Raw genomic sequence first — 13,505 nt, 5'->3', positions numbered from 1 at the left:
ATATATATATATGATATATATATATATACATGTATATTATATATATAATATACATATATATGTTTGTGTGTGTGTGTATGCGTATGTGTGTTTGTATGTCAGCACCATCTGTGCGTGGGGAATGACACTTTAGCATGTTGCATGAAAGCAAGACGTACTGGTTGTATAATGTAACGAAAAGTAGTTAGGTTATAGCATTGACTCGGAGGGCTGCCTATCTTATATGAAATCATCACCCCTGTATCGTTTTCTAGCGAACATGATATGATATTTTATTGAGGTCGTACTATGGTACATACAATTAGGCAAGCAAGGTCAGTTTTGATGCTCAGTAGTGTTTTTTTTTTTTTTCAGATAAATGGAAACATACAGAGACGGGCTCTCAGCCTCTGAGCCGATGGGAAGGAGAAAAGTGTGAATTAATCATAGCATAGCGAAACGACACAATACGATGGCATAAATGAATAGTCTGAGCGCATACTGTCTGTGTGCGCAATTGTGTGTGTGTGTATGCTGTGGTATGTGATTGTGTGTGTGTGTGTGTGTGTGCGTTGTTTTCGAAGTAAAAAAAAAGAGAGATATATAAATGTTGAAGAAATACATGGTATATAGGCTTCTGCAGCTGATGCCATTCGATTTATATATGTTATTATGCATCAAATTATGTGCACGTGTAGTGTCATTTCACTAATCACTATCTTTTTTTGGGGGGGGGGGCATGTGCTTGACATTAGGAAAGACTTTCCATTTACTGTAAAGTATGTGTGGCAATCCAAGCGGATGTGCTGAAATTAAAAGGGGACGAATATAGAGAAAGTGATTTTGGAGATACAAAATGTCAGGAGAGTGACAATAACCCATCTAGTACTCTAAATCCAGTAATTATCTCTCAATTTCCTGCTACGCGGGGTGGAATAACTGAATTGTCAATTTCATATTAACTTTTGACCGTACAGTCTATGAACGTGTTCCGTATAATATCTATTAAAAATAATTAACTGCAAAGAACTCTTAAAAATGAACTAGTTGTTGTTGCTGTTCTTTTCCATGCTGTAAGAAAGATAGTCCCCCCAAAAAGAGACAATAATGACGCTTTAGATCGGCATGACAGAATAAAGTAGATAATTATGACATCAATGAACAGTTTTTGAACAGTTCTAAACTTAGCCACCATTAGACAAAAGCCTGCTGAAACAACTTGGAATTAAAAAGAAAAAAAAAACACTCCTCCACAATCGTCATGAGAGCGTTGATCATTTGGATTTTATCCTTTCCATGAGATAGTGTTTTATGTTTCAGGGGTACAAATCGATTACATTTTATCAAAAGCGTGCAATTAGTGACAGCCTGCTGTAGAGGAAAGATAGAAATAGACCACAAAAAAAAGATTAAACAAACGTAATGGCAGATAATGCATTGGTGCCGAATCCATCCGAGACGATTGAGTGAACAACTTGATCATTCTGTTGTGATTGATTTCGCTAATGAATCAGAACATCTTGCGCGATTGTAAACAACTCTCGGCACTTGTTCCCAGCGACAGTGCCATTGTTTTTACTTGCCTTTGATTTGTATTCAATCACCGAGCTGCGAGCTCGCTCGGTTTTAATGAAGCCGATTACTAATAATGAAGGGGGACGGTTTTGCTGGATACAGACAAGCCCGCAAGTGGCGGGTAGGGTCTGAATGGAATGTGAATTGATGCTACCCATCATGTGTCCATACGGACCAGAACTGAAACAACAAACAAACTAACAAACAAAAACTTAAAGTTCGGTGTGTTCCTTTTGCAATCCTGAAAATAAAATTCCTTTCAAAAGCTGGTATGTTGCAGAGGTTGGTAATTCAGACCTTCTCTTAAAATTACAAAACCAGTAAAAACTGGAGACTTCTTTATAACGCAGGGGAAATAACACTACAGATTTCAAGTGAATATACAGGTCCCGGAAAAAGAAAACAATCGTTTTTCTCATTACAAAAGGGGAGCGTTTTCTTGAGTGACATGGAGTAACTTGTTCATTTCTTTTGTGTATTACCGTAATATTTCGTAAACTATGTTTGGAGACATTATTTTTAAACCATGCGAAATTCCATGACGTTTGCAGAAGGATGATATTCAGCCATCTATGAACAAACGGGAGCGTAATGCATTTAAGTGTCACAATCATTATCATCGCATTGCCGGGTACACACTTGCACACACTGGTCAAGAGGAACATTGTTGTTGTTGTTATTGTTATTATCACCTTCTCTACGCATGAACACAGGTTGTAGGATTGGAACTTGGGACCATCTACTTTAGATACCAAAAGTCATACCACAGCACCACGGTAGTCCCATTTCATTACCTATTGCAACCGTGCTCATGGACAATTAAGAGAATAATTCGTTGATGAAATGAGAAAGGTTGTTACGTCAAACATTCAGCATTGAGAACGTAGGAAATGTGAGACACCTTACATGAGCTCAAAATCACCCAATTCTTTAATCACTAAGTCTACACTACGCACAACGTGAGATTGTGTGCTTTATCGAACTTTCCAACCAAACAGCCCTGCCCATGTCATTCGCCTGGATAAGTATCTTATAGATGTTGAAGTAACGAAAATCACTCACGTTTACAATGTCATGTTAAAAACAGGCATTACAACATGAATGCTGGCGTGCACACATCGTTCGTCATGATACACACCAAACCGTCCGTTCCCATGCACACCCATAGTTTCAACTATTTTTATTCGAATTTCGTTCAATGACGTGCAAAAATAAGAGAGGAAATGAATTGATTGAGACTAAAATGTGTATTCACTTGTCAATGCTGCTTAATGCATGCATCCACTGACGCCCCTCCCAAAAAAAGTACAAATGGTAATAATAGTAATAGTAGTAGTAGTAGTAGTAATAATAGTAATAATAATGATAATAATAATAATAATAATAATAATAATAATAATAATAATAATAATAATAATAATAATAATAATAATAATAATAATAATAATGACAATAGATAAAATTTATATAGCGCTTAATACTGACATTTCTAAGCGCATTAATACAGAAAAATATCAGATTGAAATACAACATAATATCACACATAATTAACTTCCTACGGCATGATTCCACTTCATGAAACGAAATCCACTGCATAGTTTGCATGTGCCCCTATCTTATACTCTTATGCTGTCTTTTGGTTGCACCGCTCGAACAAGAGATGAATGATAAGGCTATTTTCACGCACCCACGCACGTACACACACATGTAAAATATGTTCATATCAAAACCCCTCGTATTGCAGTGTGACCACTCCCGTATGCGTCTGTCCGTTACAATCATGAATGACAGTTACCACTCCTATTAGCCTAATTGCTCTCTGTTAAACGGTACTACCTTGATGTACACCACTTATGTAATGTATGCTAGAAAGTAAATAGGTGCCTTCCGTTCGTCTAGTAATATGATGTTCACACTAATGTATAGAGATACATACCTACTCACAAGGACTTGTGTATACATGAGTCACACACACGTGCATTGTCATACTGGCTTACGGGGGAGAGGAGGACCAATAGGACACAGTGTGTATCAGACTTGTTGAAATGGGTAGTAACAGGCAGGGTTTTTCATACAGCTTGAATCGTGATCATATAATTCATAAACCGTCTCATACGATTTATATTAATTGGATAAGGAGACACAAAAGCACATATACGCCCACAAAGACAGCGATGGAGGGGGGGGGGGATGAGCGAAAATAAAAGGAAAGATCACACTGATGTGATTCACACATTCCAATAAAATTATGCCCGAATACCAGAGACTGGCCCTTCAACGCGGATAACGGCATTTGTATTCTCACTCTTTTAAAATACGCCATAGAATAGGATCCCTCTGTTCAAATGTGGTATACTTTGTACCTTTTTTTAAGTGAGTCGAAGTCTTCCACAGGATATCAGGAAGATCACATGTGCGCAACATGAAGGTAATCAGGCGGACTATAAGGGTGGAGCGTCATTATGCAATTTGTGATTATAATGACAGCTACATCGCTGAGAGGAGCGTGTATGGAGCATGGAGAAAGCACAGTTGCATCGCGTGTAGGCGAAGATGGAGTCATGCATGCGTATTGTATATGGTTGCCATGGTTTCCGCTGTTGCTGAACGTGTACAGCTAAATAATGTATACACGTATATATACTGCTAGGACGGGGAGGGGGAAGAGGGGGAGAAAAAAAGAGAGACAGAGGATGAAAAGCACGTGAGAGGGAGGGGAGATGGAGAGGGAGAGATTCAGATTGGAATAGGGAGGTTGGATGGGGTGTGGGGGCATCGGCGGGCGGGGAGGGACGTGAGTGGGGGTAAAGAAGGCTGATGAGTACTCTTCTCTTTATGTGGGGAGGTCTGCCAAGAAGTTAATAAAAAAACCCAAATCATTACTCCGATAGCAGCTAGTCAGGTCACGACATGCAAACATTGCCATGGGTCCTCCGAGCGAGATTGGATTTGCCGGAATGCGCGTTTGCAAATTCGGGCAAGGCTATGGGGTAATAACTACAAGAGAAACTTCAACATGTAAAACAGTGTACGAATCTGCACTCCATACTAGGGGACGATGGAAGTAATGAAAGGGAGTGAGTGGATTTATAACGCTTTTGTTGTGTTTTATCTCAATGAAGGTAACAATTGCGAGAATTGCCCAAAAAAGAAGCTCTTTCAAGATGAATTATGCACACTAAGAAAATAGGTTCAACTTTTGCACCTGTAAAGGTGCAGTCCAACGCCACACTTGGAGCACCTTTAAAGGTGCCACATTGTGACACTGGTCGGAAAGGTGCAAAGTTGCACCCGTAAAGGTGCTCCCATTGTGACACTGGTCGGAAAGGTGCAAGAATGCACCCGTAAAGGGGCCCCTCATTGTGACATCGGTAAAGGCGCAAAGTTGAACCTATTTTTCTTTGAGTGTACCCAGGGACAACACATTGAGTGCAGTTGACATGGTTTTTTACTCTTGACAGACAGATTCAGGGTCCTTGACTCTGGTGTAAAAATGGCCATAATGGCCATAATGACAATACCCGAGAAATGATAATGGCAGGACTTCGTTTGTAGAAAGCCGTACTAACACTAAAAAGGTATAACACTGTCATTGAAAATATTGATATGATTATAACCGTTATACTGTGATATTATCGTCAATCAACAATTGTCCAAAACCGGCGGACAATGATTATACCATTACAAAGTCAACAATACATGCAATATCTTACAAGTATCTCTTTTATTGGTATACCTACTGTTTCCTAGTGTCACTTCTTCCTATCCCGATTTTCTCTCCATAGTGAGAAAAGAAAAATGAACAAAATTGACATTCTCTGAAGGCCTTGTGCCGTCTCGCAGTTGGTCTCAAACTGAACCAAGTGTTTGTCTCCGTTGTTCACGAGAGGAAACGAACGGAATTCAGACGCCCGTAAGGTGTTTCCCCCGTGTCCTTATTTTCGGATGCGATCTTTGTATAATTCCTACCGTATACAAAGATCGCATCAGAAAAACAGGTGTCAACCAATCGCACTCTAAGCCACTATCGGATGTCGGGATTTGGAGCTTTTCTCGTAATATCCTTTCTGTAGTTTGTGCCAGCCTGAAGTGAATATTTGCTGTAGGAATAATAATTATGCAAAAAAAAAATAGCAAATTTCACCTTAAGTTTACGCTGTAGAAACATAATCAAAATAACGATTACAGTCTCACAAATCACCTCTTTGAGGAAGATTTTACTGTCGGTGTGGCATGTCGGTAGAAATGTGTTTGAAATTTGTGCACACTAAATTTAGACTCATTGGCATGGAAAGGTATAAGCATCCAATCTCTTTGTAAGGCATCTCGTGTGATTTGAAATTAAGGGCTGAACTTCTTGATAGGGTCTTTAGAGAGATGGGGCAATATATACGGAGGATTTTTGTCGTTGTATGTGGTATGTGAGCCCAGGAGAGTATCCTGTAGTTTAGAAGGGTTTTTCCCTCATTGTACCTGCCTGTCAAGGGGAAAATCAATCATGCCATCAGCTTTCTAGATTTGCATTTTTACTTTTTCTAATCATTGTCTGTAGGGTGCAGTTACAACCTTAATATATATTCGTGCTTTGGTTGTTGGTGTTGAGAAAATGACTGAATGTGCTGATGAAATAGTGAATTCCTGCATTTGCTGGTACAATCAACTGTCAAAATTTAACGAAATAATGAGGTTAGCACCACTCAGACAGCGATTCAATGACCGGACAAGGCAAGACAAGAACGACCAGTGTAGTAGCATTATTGAAAGTGAGTGTAATAATGCTAATGACTGCAATTCGCACATGTTCGAGACAGCAGCTCCACGCAGCGGCGGCGGAGGCAGTTAATACGCTGTATAATGAAGGCTTGTCATATTATTGAAGGCCAGGTTTCGGGGCATTTAACGAGGAAAAACGCTGATCGTATTATGTCTGTGGATTACTCTCCGCAATTAGCAACACAATATCCGCAACACTAAACCTTTGCAAAACAATTAATAAGATAAAACCCTGATGTACAATTTAACACTGTGTAATATAGCAGATACTTTCAGATTAACAGAAATGTTGGGGGAAAATTCATGCAATTTATGTGAATGAGATGACACACACTGAGATTAAATGATATTTGTCATGTAAGACATAAGCAACAAACGTTTAATGGAATTTGCGTGTGTGTGCGTGTGTGCGTGTGTGTGAATATTGTGTGTTTGTGCTTTTATGAGCTGACACACTCCAGATGTAAGAGATGTAAAACATAGTCTACAATGATGTAATTAGCCTAGCCCTCATACGCAATAGTAGGCCTTACGTTGATTGCATGTTTATATCTTATGTATAGATACAGAAGTGTTTGTTATCTAAATTATATGTAGGCCCTATGTACCAATTTATATATATATATATATATATATATATATATATATATATATACTGTATATATATTGCTTTTTTTTTATTTGTTTGCAGTTAGTTGGTGAATTATTGTTACTAATACCTCTGGGTGTTTTTTTTTTCCTTTCTTTTAACATCCGGCAAAGAAAACATCTTTATATTCCAGTCATAATGACCTTGTTAGAGGATAATCAAATGACTAACCTTGACAAGCTTCCAGAAAAAAAACTCTGGCATTATCATAATTATTTTCGGACTGATCATACCTGAAGGTACGAGAGCAGGTGTCAATTACCTCTGTGAGTAGTAGCTAGCCGCGGAAGTGCCAAAGATAGTAGTGCACAAGCGTACATTAGTTTAGTACATTACATACAAGGCACAAAATCCTTCAGTGAAAATGAGATATATCATTGCGTAGAATAAAATAAGCAAAGAAAGAAAAAAACAGTATAGATCTCTCACAATTGTCCAGTGAGCATGTGCAGCAAATAGTCCTTATATCTCTTATTTCCATGAGAGCGACATATTGCCTCGGGTAGTGCCGTAGTTATCACAGAATATGAGAAGACCTTCAATCGCCTAATTGATCTTCGATTGACAAATTGCACGTTTCGAAACGGCCAGTTTGGAGTGCATGTGCATTCTACAGATGTGCGCGGCCTTACATAAGGTTCATTTCAGTTCGCGTTTATTTCAAAGTGTAAGACAACAGCAGTAAGACAGCAGTAACGTATACCATTGTGTGATAGCCCACCTTCTTTCTTCCCTTTTGTCTTGGTTGGAAGTATCTGTAACAGACGTTTCAATTATCAGTTTGACTAACAGATAATGAGTCATTTCGACCATAGTAAGAATTAAACGGTGATGAATCAACCTAGCCTGTGTGGCCTCAATATTAGAAGGCATAGGCCTACGTGTACGCAGAACATGCATACATAGGTATTATTGTTCATACACATAAATACTTGCGTGTGTACATCACGTATAATCTGTAAGGCACAATAGCTACTCCAAATGTGCTTCACTGTACTGTCTTAGAATAGTTTGTAAAGGCTTGTGTTGTGTTTTAAAGAAAGAAGAGAGAGAGAGAGAGAGAGAAATAAATGGGGCTCTATAAAACAAATAATCTGCCCCAGACAATACTGACATAAATCAAACATAATAAATCTTAGAGATACCGAACAAGAATAAATGCTTGTGATTCAATAAGTATAATGCTTTCAAGATCTTCGTTCCAATTTACACCCGGAGTTTTTGAGTGTCGCTCCCTAACTGCGAAAGTTCCAGTTTTGTTGCTGGCCTCTTGGTGGTAATTGCACTGAGTTTAGGATTAAAGAAGGATATGGGCACTTCATTGATTAATATGGAAGTTTTGGTTACAGAATAGGGATATTTATGGATGTCTATTCACAGATAAACGAACATGTATACATTTATATAGACCATTTTATGGATGTATATATAGTATATATATAAGTGCGAAGAGTTTGCGTAGGATTTAGGAAAAAGTGCTCTATGCGGTCTCCGTGCGCCCAAGGTAAATGACTACTGTATGACATATATATATATATATACACCCTTGAAGATAACCGAATATTATAAATATATAAATATATATATATATATATATATATATATAATATATATATATATATATATATATATACCCTTGAAGATAACCTAATATCACACAACACAAAGACGATTTATTGCCCACTGTAAATCTTATATAAGGTCATATTATGTATAATGTAGATCATAACATGCGTACTGACACAAGCACGCTGAAAAGTAGAAAATTATTCAAAGACAGGTATCATTTTGTGGGTGTGCAAGTGTGTGTGTGTATGTATGTGTGTGTGTCTAGAATGACATTGTTAGCAGCATTTTAATATGAGTTTGTTGCTGACTTAGAGTTGTATAGACATACGAAGAAAAGAAAGAAAAAATAAGAAAAAAATGTGTGATTTATTATTCTGACAAATTACCTGTCATATAGTGGAAAATCTCTCTGTAAAGGGTTTGATGAGGCGTAAACATTCACGCTCGTTGTCATTGAAATTAACTCGAATTCACTTCAACATAACGTGTATTAAAACAAAATGAAAATTGTAAAACCACTTTTCCTCACTCATGAATGCTTTAACAAATGTAGTTATTACTTTCATCAAAATGTTCTAAACATTTGAAATCTGTAAATTAATCATTTCTTTGCAAGTTCGTGTGAGTCCAATGCCCTTAAATCTTCATCTATAGGGAAATGGCGGTAGAGTGAAGAGTTAATGCTAGCCAGACCAGAAATTTGTATTATAACGCCTTAGATTTGGTGATGCACGTTTTCTTTTGTAAAGCTGTCTGATAGCTCATCAGAAATTCTCCATTTAAAAAGAAAATAGGTATGTTATTCTGGAGAGGACTCAAATTGAGGCTGCGAAGGTAATGCCTATAAAGCCTCCTTGATTTATGAAAGTCAAGAAAAGAAATAAATAGAAATCAGTTCATATTCTATGAATATTCAATGACTGATATAACTTTGCTACATGAGTGTCTATCAGAGACGGGACGGAAACCTCTGTCTTACAGGAGTTACGCAGAGCTTTGCTTAAGGGGGAAAACAAACGCTATTTTCCTTTGAACATGATTAATGAAAGCTCTTAATTTAAACTCCAAATGGTTCAAATGTAATATCTAATATCAAAAATACTTAGATGTGTCATCAACACTCTGGAACTGCGTGCCACTCCACATTAAGCAAACCCCTTCTGCTGAACACTGCAGGAAACTACTAAAGATTAATTTGTTTTATACTGTTGTCATGTAAGATGATGATATAATGTTATCAATCGTACTGTATTTGATGTTGGTTTAGTTATGCGTACATAGTACGTATTAAGTATCTTGTGTACTTATTATACATAATGTAAAGTGCACAGAGATTACCAATATTATGCAATACATAAGAGTTATTAGTATTATTATTATCATTAATACTAGCACGTTGCAACCTACCCTTGAAGTACAGTGCCTAATGAATGGAGTTGGGGGGGATTTGAAATTTGAATGAGTGGGGTAAACAGCGCATCCTAGACACCTGCTATCGTGTTGGAGTGAGACGTGATGGTCAGCGGACTTTTAAGCGTAACATATCCGGTGAAAATGCCTTTCATTGTGTGGCACTTGGCTACCGCAGCCAAAGCTATTTTAGAATCCTGAAGAAAAAAAAAGACCTTTCAAAGTGATGCTCCAAAGATAGTAACAGAGATACGTTTCACGTTTTCAACCGATATGGCCGTTTTCTGGCACACGTGGATATGTGGGTTTCTGTTGTACATATTCACAATCTAAATTTAGATTGTTATTTGGCTAATACTATACAGTCATTTGTAACTGGAAGATCAATATTTTGAATTAATTGAATGATGGTTTGCTAATCTTCTCTTTTTTTTAACATGGAAACATGTAGTTGTGCAGTGTCATCGTCATTCAATAACTGCAAAAGCGGCATGAACGAACATTCAACGATCTAAACGTTTCCATCTCCTTAAACGAGTCTATTCAAGTTACTCTCACATTAACGAATATTTCTATTATTCAATCGATCCACTAATATATTTATCAGTAAAAGAAAACATATCAATAATGTAGAGAGTTGAAAGAATAAAACCATAACAACAAATAAATATGGATATTACTCGTCCACTCAATAAAAAGCGGATCACACTGAGTTGTCATTGAAATTGCCGTGATATAGGAAAATTCTGATAAGTATTTACATTCATCATAGTGTGAATAACATGTGATCTACATTGCCCGATACTTCTTGTCAAAATATCAAATATCAAATTTCTCCTGGTGTCTCACGCAATGTCTTTTTTTTTTTTTTTTTTTTGGGGGGGGGGGGGTCCTCTTCCAGCTCCACTTCTTGCATCCCTTTGCCCCCTCCCCCACAGGGACCGTGTCCTTTTCGCTCATATTGGTCGCTTCGAGCGAATTTATCTTTCATCCTTCCAGTGCGCCATGTTATATCCGCGAGTTTTATCCGTGCGATGAATTGATGAATCGTCGCTCCTAATAGCATCCGATAGCTGATACGTCACTCTGAGTACGCTCCTCTCTCTCCCTATCTCTTCTTCTTTTTTCTTCCTTCATCACTCTCTTTTTTTTGTATCTCCCTATCTCTTTCTCTCGCTCTCATCCTCTCTTCATCTCCCTCCCTCTCTCACAAAAGAAAACTTTAGATATACTTTCCAATAACACCAAACAAACGGGAAATGCCTTTGCAAATGATAAACGGTAACATCCAGAATCAACTGCAACGGCTATGCATCCGATGAGATTTTAAAAGAGCGATTGTTTTATAAATACTTTGGGTTTGTGTGTGTGTGTGTGTGTGTGTGTGCTTTACGCTACACAGAGGAAAGGCAGATGTGTTTATTTTCAATTACTCGCTTGCGAAATTACAAGGAATACCATCAGGCAACATTCGGCATGCAGCAGTTTTCTTGAATAAGATCAAAAATATTCGATCATAACAGTAGACAAGGCACTTTTCATTCCATTTTTCAACAATTGTAGTGCATTTACCCTAGAAACAGCAAAAATTGCAACGACAATAACAACAATGAATGCAACTGTTTGGGTCACATGATAAAAGGAGATTATTTGATTTGTTTGAAAATCCTCATTTTCGTCAGAAAATCTTAGTCATGTTAGTTTACCAAAATTCTCTGTGTTAGTATTGTATTTTCGTTTGTATTATAATATATTCTTGAAAAAAAAAAGTGTTGCAGAAAAAAACTAATTGAAATTGATATTGAAATTGAAATTTTGATTTAAATCTGAAATTTACAAGACTCATCATGACACAGGGTGATGAGTGAATAAAAGATCTCCTTGAAATTATTTTATTTCCTCCTTTTCCGCCTTAGTTACACTGCTTATTGGATCACATTGTCAATGCATCTTGATTGTTGTCGTTTTATAATGCACCTGACCAGATCGAAAATAGAGAAACTTTAGTTACGACTTTCTACCATTGCAAACGTGAGAGGAGAGGGGGCGAATTCTAGTAATCATCTGTTAAGAATTTCTCTTGTGCTTTTGTTTGAACTGTATAGCATTTGTTATGTGTGTCTTGGTGTAGTCGATGTGTACTCTCCCTCATGTTTGAAGATGCGTAAGAAAGTGACACATTTTGCGGTGTTCATAATATGGTCAAAAAAAAAAAGGAGAAAGAAGTGTTAGTGTCTAAATATGTTACTTGGGCTATTTCTTCCCTGTGTTAAATCTTTTCTGGTAAAGCTAAACTTAGCATACACTTGATTTGCAAAGAAGTAATCGATATAATAATAGAAATAATTATCATAATTAAACAAGATAAAGATAGGAAGATAGAATAGCAGTCCGTGTCAGCAATCAGAGGTAAAAACCAATCAGGTGAGTAGCTAAGTGGAAGCAGAATGTTTACCATAGCTTCTACCAAAGCTTTTCAGTACATCTCAATACACGTGTAGCTTGCAGACTGCTTCATCCATTGACACTGCATTGCTACATTTCTGTGTTGTTATTTTTTCCCTTTACTTGTATTGACGCAGATTGTCACCATGGCGAACCGGCCAACCATCTCCATTGTCGAAGAGGGGAAGCGAGCGATCAAAGACCACGTCACAAGCAGACAGGCCAACCCAAGTAAGATTTCATATTCCTCAAGGTTTTAGAGTTAAAGTGAAATTCAGCTGAATGTTGATGGTCCATTCTTGTAAAGATGAACTGAATAAAATGTCAGGAAAAATATTCCTTAGATTAGCACTGATTACACAGACGTAAGTAAGTAGTACATGCAAACATGTAAAAAGTATTCCAGCAAACATAAAGGTACTTGAGGTATCACCAGCATTTTGTTGTATCTTCTGTCAAACTACACACACACACACACACTTTAACATTAACACGATTAATTTAAGGCCCTGAAACCTAATCCAACGCTCACCGAAATTCACAAGCTTTTATTCCTGAAATTCAAAGAACCACTTTGACTGGTCCATTACGTAAGGATCATTTCATATTAATAGAAACTTTTAAGAAGAGGAGGTTATATTAGCTTCATACGCACCTGTGACACTAATTTTCCGATCGACATCGAATATCTGTATGAAGGTATTGAGTCCACGTAGCCCGCCTACGCAGAAGTACATGTAATCATTGGTTGTAATGACAATGTGCAATGGTTGCACCATATGCCCAACCGCTAAATTTCCGTTTAAGATATCATTGTTTAACGTTGTAGTTGCAGAAGGTTCTTTCTGTAACGGGGTGCAGGGGCGCATTACCGATGCCAACGTTGGCTAATGAGGCTATGATACAAATGTATATTACAAGGAACAACTGTTATATCGCGACAGACACTCTTAAGCAGTAACTGCGTCCGTGTCCAATGCACTTGTTCACCACTTTACCATGCTTAAATGGTTCGTTGCCACAGGGGCAATTTGTTGATTAAAGCCGTCTCATTGCCTAAATGTGTATAAATGGTGATGTTAAAAGAAGACAGTTATGTAACAGA

At 37.5% G+C, this 13,505-nt stretch overlaps 1 protein-coding gene across 1 annotated transcript in view; it reads left to right on the top strand.

Annotated features, from left to right (window-relative positions):
- Nucleotides 1–12,546: 12,546 nt before the first annotated feature.
- LOC140229023 (synaptotagmin-6-like) overlaps nucleotides 12,547–13,505 on the top strand; it is an 84,586-nt gene continuing 83,627 nt past the window's right edge. Inside the window, exon 1 of the mRNA XM_072309286.1 lies at nucleotides 12,547–12,631. Within this exon, the coding sequence (XP_072165387.1) occupies nucleotides 12,547–12,631 (85 nt within the window). The remainder of the gene's footprint in view (nucleotides 12,632–13,505) is intronic.

This window comes from Diadema setosum, chromosome 5, assembly GCF_964275005.1.
Source record: "Diadema setosum chromosome 5, eeDiaSeto1, whole genome shotgun sequence".
Lineage (NCBI taxonomy): Eukaryota > Metazoa > Echinodermata > Echinoidea > Diadematoida > Diadematidae > Diadema > Diadema setosum.
This window is presented reverse-complemented; position numbering and strand designations above follow the sequence as displayed.